General features: G+C 42.3%; 1 protein-coding gene across 2 annotated transcripts in view; it reads left to right on the forward strand.

The window, feature by feature from the left end:
* The first annotated feature begins 126 nt into the window (after positions 1-126).
* rec8b (REC8 meiotic recombination protein b) overlaps positions 127-7,649 on the forward strand; it is a 15,541-nt gene continuing 8,018 nt past the window's right edge. For both annotated transcript variants that reach the window (XM_060044532.1, XM_060044533.1), the window contains exons 1-7: positions 127-344; positions 512-580; positions 1,520-1,662; positions 4,171-4,246; positions 4,893-5,010; positions 6,299-6,368; positions 6,682-6,749. In XM_060044532.1, coding sequence (XP_059900515.1) covers positions 289-344; positions 512-580; positions 1,520-1,662; positions 4,171-4,246; positions 4,893-5,010; positions 6,299-6,368; positions 6,682-6,749 — 600 coding nt within the window. In that variant the 5' untranslated portion in view covers positions 127-288. The remainder of the gene's footprint in view (positions 345-511; positions 581-1,519; positions 1,663-4,170; positions 4,247-4,892; positions 5,011-6,298; positions 6,369-6,681; positions 6,750-7,649) is intronic.

A 7,649-nucleotide genomic window follows, 5' to 3' on the forward strand; every position in this document is an offset into this window, starting at 1 on the left:
TGTTGTATTTGTATCCCATTGATTTTGTACAAAGCCAACATCGTGTGTTATGAAATAAATGTCCATACGATTGAAAATACAATCTGCCCCTTTTTGCTTCGACCTTGTTGACGTCTATCGTTTAAGCGCGAAAGTGGATTGGAGGCGGGAAATCCGGAGAACCAAATAAAAGTCCACATACTCAAAAAGCAGCCGAATAATTTGCTTATTCGCTGTCTGAGTCAGCGTATTGTTTATTAGCTGTTGCTTGTTTTAAAAGAAAATCAGTTTTAGCCGATAATCAAGAAAATGTTTTACTATCCAAATGTCCTTCATCGACACACTGGGTGTTTTTCAACAATCTGGTGAGTGTATGTTTGTTTAGCTAGCCGCCAGACTGAAATTGTTTGTTTTCATTTAAATAAATTCAACAAGATGCGAAGCTTTTCATGTAAAAAAAAAAACCCGAAACATGTCAAAACAAGATAACATAGTAGGATTGCAGCATTTTTAAACATGTGATGATGTTTAGGTTGGCGGCCACCAAAGGCATCAAGATGAACCGCAGAGAACTCATGAAGGTCAACGTGGGGCGAACATGGTAAAATAATCCATACACGGCAGCGTGATGGATGTAAGGTCATTCTTTATTCATAAAATACACGATATGATTCAATATGTGTCGACCGGCTTTGCCTTGTATTCATTTTTCATTCATAATTCGTTTTTGCATCATTTAAAATTAGGGATGTGCATTTCTGGCAAAAATACTATTCGATATTCGCTGAGAAGTATTCGACTTATATTCGAAAATCGGTCAATCAAGAATCCCGCACGCACGCACCTCGTATACACGCGAACACAATGACAGGCTTTTATGATTTGTATGAAATCAATCAGTTTATTTCAACAACTGCGCCATCAACATTCAACATCAAAATTATTTCAACGTGGGCTTAGGCAGATAGGCCTACATGCGCCGAAAACAGATCGCTATTTATTGTACTGAACACAGCCTGCATGACGGTGAACTAGACACGTCTTTAGCATATGGAAACTACGGCCAAAAAAAATAATTCACACGGTGTCTTTTTACAATTTATTTGGTACCAGCATTCATAGTGTTGATCAGCAGAGAAATAGTCCGCCAAAGACGTTGACGTTGATAACTTACCGGACTACTTCCTGAGTGCTAAGATGAAAAAAACAACTATCCGCCGTCATTATATACTTAGCAACGGTGAATTATCAAAAAGTTATTCACCACCGGAAGTTGTGAAGGCCCATTCAAGTGAACGGAGTATTCCACAGCATTGAGAAGAGTCGTGTAATAAATAACGATAGTCACATTCATTATTCGATATTCTACGGGACTCCGACTATTCGACGATCGTTGCCCATCCCTATTTAAAATATTGGCTAATCGATTCTAGGTAGTCACTCACACAAAGGTTAGTTCACCCTAAGGCCTGATGGTTCAAGAAATAAACTGGGATCCCCACCAAAATGGTCCCGTCATGTTGGCCTCTTGTTGTTTTAGCCAAGACATCATGGACTACGTGCTGGTCCGTGTTCCTCCGCCGACCCCTGACCTTCCCAAGCCCAGGTTCTCGCTCTACCTGTCCTCTCAACTGCAGTACGGAGTGGTAATCGTCTATCACAATCAATGCCGCTTTCTCTTAGGTGAGTGAATAACTTCAGGGCATGTCATAAGGATGGGATGTTTTTAAAACATAACATAAATAATAGGACCCTCATTTCCCATCTGGGAGTGAACGTTATGTTGGTAAGTTTGAAATGCCTGTTTTTTTTCAGTGTAATGTGTTCGCTATAATTCACTATAAAACAGTATAAGAAATACACTGAGAATATGTGTTTCGAGTTGACCGTGTCTGAGACAATTTAGATTTTAAGCCGCTCCCGGCTTCTTACCATCTCTTCCCTGATTTGTTCAGGGAATCCTTCATGCCTGTCAATCAGAGGTTCAAGAACGCAACACAGAAACTCATGGAGGAGGGAGCCGAGGGGGAATGTTGTAGTTTATAAATCGTTCTCTCTCTCTCTCTCTCTCTCTCTCTCTCTCTCTCTCTCTCTCTCTCTCTCTCTCTCTCTCTCTCTCTCTCTCTCTCTCTCTCTCTCTCTCTCTAAAACTCTAAAACTCTCCAACCCTACCTACAGCACTTTAGAAAAAGCCTTATTTCTTAAAGAAGTGAAGAGGTAAGAGATTGGGTCGAGAGGGGAAAGAGGTTTTCGTTTCATGCTGTTGATGGAAGTGGTGGTAGTAGCAGGGAGTAGCTGCACACTTTATATTACCCCAGAAGGGAATCTGCGACAGACAGATCAAGAGGTCGTAGATAGCTTCTATCAGGGCATGTCTCAAGCACATATCCTCAGGGGTGTGGACGGTCTGGAGGGGAGCTTTAGGGGGATGAACGACAGTGAAGGACAAGACAAGTGCAGACAACACAAGTGCAAGGACATATAGGGGGCTGTGTGTGTGTGTGTGTGTGTGTGTGTGTGTGTGTGTGTGTGTGTGTGTGTGTGTGTGTGTGTGTGTGTGTGTGTGTGTGTGTGTGTGTGTACCTGAGCATGTGTGGGTGGGCAGGACAGTTGTCTGTGCCACCCTCTTTTAATTTAGAAAAATATGAAAATCCATAATGGGCCTCAGATGATGACAACATTAGATGCTGAAGGGAGTCGGGGGAGGCTCGAGCCAGTGTCTCAGTCACACCGACAAGAACATCATTTTCCTGCTGTGGACAAAATATTATGGGATAGAATGCAATCGATGAACTCTATATCCAGCATGACAGCTCACACACCACACGTAAACAAACAAATAAAAAAAGACAACGGATTGCTTTGACAATGACTGCTTTGGCAATTATTCCGTATCAAAAGATTCCTGTGATTGACCTCGGCCGTCCAGCTGGCTCCATTTCACAGCATGGATGCGACCTCTCTGGTCCATTTCAGACCCGCTCTCTCTGCACCCTTGTTATTTTTTTGGGGGTTTTTGGCGGTGGTCATTTGACAAATGGGCTTTGTCATGGACAAGATGGGAAATGAATCACACAAATGCTGTTTTGGACACAAGGGGAGCACTATGAATGCCAAGTAGCTTAAGACAAAGTCTGCCTGTTGTCACAACGTTCGCCATACGAATGATGATGCCATCGGATGAATCAATTGTGTTGTTAAATCCTAATTATGGACTCGCAAACAAATCATACAGACGGAGAGTGATTAAACACATTGTTGAGTTTTGGTGTATTTTAGACTGGCATGGATAAGGACGTCTAATTCAGCCATCATTCTTAAAGGTCACAGCCTGAACAATAGACAATACAAGGCACTGAGAGTAAATAGAAAAATAGGATTTCAGCCAGAAGGTTATGTAGCTGTTGATTCTTTCGGCATTGGGGTTTTGTCAACTGAAATGACTTTTCAAATAGGAGATTCCTTTGGAATGGGTACTTCTTAAAAAGTCAAGCATGTCTGGCTAGTGTTGTGATGGCCTACGTTGTTTAGATATCTGCATTGATCTGCTTATCTGAACTCTATTCTTCACCCAGCTCTTGTCATATCAGATAACACGGTGCAAAAACAAATAGGCCTCTTCACTCAATGTAGATAGGAGTTATCAACGGAATAAGTATGTAAAAATGAAGTATGTTTAATAAAATGAATTATGTTTAATGAGACATAAAAACATGAACACGGTAACAAAAATAGCAATTAAAGATAACAATACCTCATGTAATGCTATAAAACCACAAGTGTGGCAATCACATGCAAAGAAAAGGGTAACCAAACCATCTCCTTGTGGATGTACGCATCATGTACATTGTGCATTATGTTCATATAAAGTATTCTCCTCGTGAGCCGCCTCTTTACAATGGGAGAGAGAGGGCGAGCGATGGTCATGAGATCATGCATCAAGCCTTTATCATAATGCACGTCACATCACATGAAATCATACGGCGTCATCATGGCTGATACCCACCCAGCCTCAGAGGGCAAGATACTGCTGCTATCGTCAGTGGCACACACATCAGCGTGCCAGCGCGGGTCTGCTTCAATGAAACACACACATGCCCGCGAGGGCCTCCTGTGTGTGTGTGTGTGTGTGTGTGTGTGAGTGTGTGTGTGTGTGAGTGTGTAGTCATCAGTGTGTGTTGTGTGTTCCAGAGGACTCGCAGCAGACCGTGGAGCGTCTATTCCAACCCACGCCATGGAACCGCATCGATATCGCAGAGTCTGACAGGTTTAAAAAAATAGATAATAGTAATAATAATGGCACAAGCATACACGCATCACACCTCTCACTGTTAATTAGATCATCGTCAATGTCAGATTTTGGATGCTCAACTAAGACCAAAAAAATGAGCCTCAGTTGCGCGTCATCTTCCACCTCCCACAAGGCTCCAACAAAGGCGCTGTTATTTCCGGTCTGCTTACGCATGTGTAGCCATGAACACACACAGAGACACACGCACAAACCTACCCACACACACACACAACACACATGCACACACATGCATACACACGGACACATAGACACACAAACAGACACACACACACCATTGTGAGGTACCCCAGGGGCATAAAGGTGCCAAACACACTTTGTTCTTCCATCACCCCTACCTAGGGACACACTTGTTCTGAAGCAAGGCTCTGCTCTTTAACTGAAGGGAGGCTGTTCAATGATCTACGTTAATGCAATGCTGCACTCTGGTTATAACTCTATTCAACAGACATATGTGCAAAACATATCTTGCAACTTCTGCTCTTTCCTTGCATAACATTGCCCCTTGAGGCCACCTGTCTGGTGGAGTCATACACGAAGACAGAAGATAAGAGTCCTCCCCCTGCATTACTCTGGTTCTTTATCTCACGTCTCTGGTGTTCAGGCTGACTCTGGATGTGCCTGACAACCTGTTTCTGATGGAGGGGGCAGAGGGAGCTCAGGACCCCTTCTTTGGTCTGATGCGGGCGGACCAGCTGCCCAGTCCCTACAAGATACAGCAGGTACACTGACATGTACACAACACACATAACAGTACGAGCTGCCCAGTCCCTACAAGATACAGCAGGTACACTGACATGTACACAACACACTCATAGTGAACCAGGTGCCCAGTCCCTACATGGTACAGCAGGTACACTGACATGTGAACAACACACTCATAGTGAACCAGGTGCCCAGTCCCTACATGGTACAGCAGGTACACTGACATGTGAACAACACACTCATAGTGAACCAGGTGCCCAGTCCCTACAAGGTACACAGTAACACTAACCTGTATTTATTGATTAAACTTCTACCTTGCTTGGGTGGACCATCTTTGTCACTTATTTATAGAAATAGTAATAGTGCTAGAACAAGTATTCTTCTATTTGACCTTGGTTTAAACGCAAGGCAAGGCTACTTTATTTATATAACACTTTTCATACACGAGGCAGACTCAAAGTGCAAGGATTGTAAATGGGAGCTCAGTTTCAAGTTCCTTATAGGATATTAGTAGACTTACTGCCAAAGGTTACTGTCAAAGGGACTCATAAATACAACTACATAAACATAAAAAATATGAACAAACTAGCACGGTTATAACTATTATATAAGTGTTTTTCACCTAAAGTTTGACAGAATGTCAGACACAATGCAGCCCTTTCGCTTGGTCACTCTTTTACAAACAGCCAATATTTGCCTTGGGTGAAGTTAGCAGGTTAAAGAATGCACTTTGTCCCATGTCCTTCAATGTTTTGCATAAAAAAATAGGGTTTTCCATAACCATGTGATTGAAAGACCAGACTGACCTCATATATAAATAAATTAAACAAAATAGCCTAAATATTGTAGTAAAATGTCCATACTGTACCAAATGACAAACTGGATTCATGGTCCCAATCATTGTTATCAAATGTATTGATTAAGTTACTATATTGGGGTTGGTTTGACATGTGATGGATGTAGGACAGTTGGTTGTGTTAGCTTAATTAACTCCCTTAATGTAATGAATGCAGAGAGCATCTCAATAGGCTTGGCATTTAGACCATGTTGATAGCCAGTGTTAACATAGTAGTGACAAGCCAACCTTACTTTATATGCATCAAAAATATAAGCCCTAACATTGGAATATAAAGAGATATGTCATATTAATTCAGATCACAGTTCAGATTCAGTTTCATGTCCATAACATATCGGTGGTAAGTATCAGTTTAGAGATCTAGCAAATTCTATTTTGTAATGGGGTTTACTAAATTAAAAAAGGTATTATTACTTGTATTTAGTTCAGTTTGTCCTGTGTATCTCCAGCCTAAAATGCTGACTCAGGACACTGCCTCACAGCACTCCCTGCTGGCCAGTCCTCTCATCGCATCCAATGGTAAGCTTTAGTCGTGCATTTTAAATTTATAATCATCATCATGTTTATAGGTATTGCTTTTTTATTCTATAGTCATGATGAACTTAATGTGGACTTAATCCAAATGTACCATGAGGAGAACTAATGATTATTGTAAAAACAATGAAAACAATTGCTGCATAATGAATCACAGCTTTTATTTACTTTGTGAATTGAAAGTAACCCAACCGACTTGTATCTGTTCACATCCTGTACAACACTGTTCAGTCTCCAATGGCTAAATTCTAGCTCGTCCGACGTTTAAATGCTGCTTATCTCTGGGACTTGAATCTAGGTTTCAGCTTGCCTGCGGCTGTAATCACTCTGAGAGAGAAGGAGCAGCTTGGCATCCACGCTGCTGAGGTAGGACAGACACGGTTAGGGGAGCCCGATTGGGATGCGGTGGTGAGGGCTCTGGTTTGGAACCGGCCCAGGATGTAGTACTAGGGGCTACAGTTAGGAACCGACCCTGGATGTAATACTAGGGGCTACAGTTAGGAACCGACCCAGGATGTAGTACTAGGGGCTACAGTTAGGAACCGACCCAGGATGTAGTACTAGGGGCTACAGTTAGGAACCGACCCTGGATGTAGTACTAGGGGCTACAGTTAGGAACCGACCCTGGATGTAGTACTAGGGGCTACAGTTAGGAACCGACCCAGGATGTAGTACTAGGGGCTACAGTTAGGAACCGACCCTGGATGTAGTACTAGGGGCTACAGTTAGGAACCGACCCTGGATGTAGTACTAGGGGCTACAGTTAGGAACCGACCCTGGATGTAGTACTAGGGGCTACAGTTAGGAACCGACCCTGGATGTAGTACTAGGGGCTACAGTTAGGGACCGACCCTGGATGTAGTACTAGGGGCTACAGTTAGGAACCGACCCTGGATGTAGTACTAGGGGCTACATTTATGAACCGACTGGATGTCATATTTGGTGCTACAGTTATCATGTAATAGTTACCTTGTAGTAGGGCTTTGACTTTTGCCCAAAAATCATATTCGAAGTTCGTTTGTTTATTAATATTAATATTCGAATATATTCGAATATTTATTAATAATATTTTGACCATTAAATTCAGTAAGACCTGGATTGGGCTTCGCGAGGTTTGTTTACCGGCGTTGCTATGGTTACCGGTCTTGCGTGTTCCAACGGTTTATTAGGTTTCTAATAAATCGCTGTCTAATCAATACTTCATTCACTGCCTCTTCAGTGGTCATTACAATATTATGAATAGACTGCGTCGGGTTATCCGACGTC

Source organism: Gadus macrocephalus, chromosome 23 (genome assembly GCF_031168955.1).
Source record: "Gadus macrocephalus chromosome 23, ASM3116895v1".
Taxonomy (NCBI): Eukaryota; Metazoa; Chordata; class Actinopteri; order Gadiformes; family Gadidae; genus Gadus; species Gadus macrocephalus.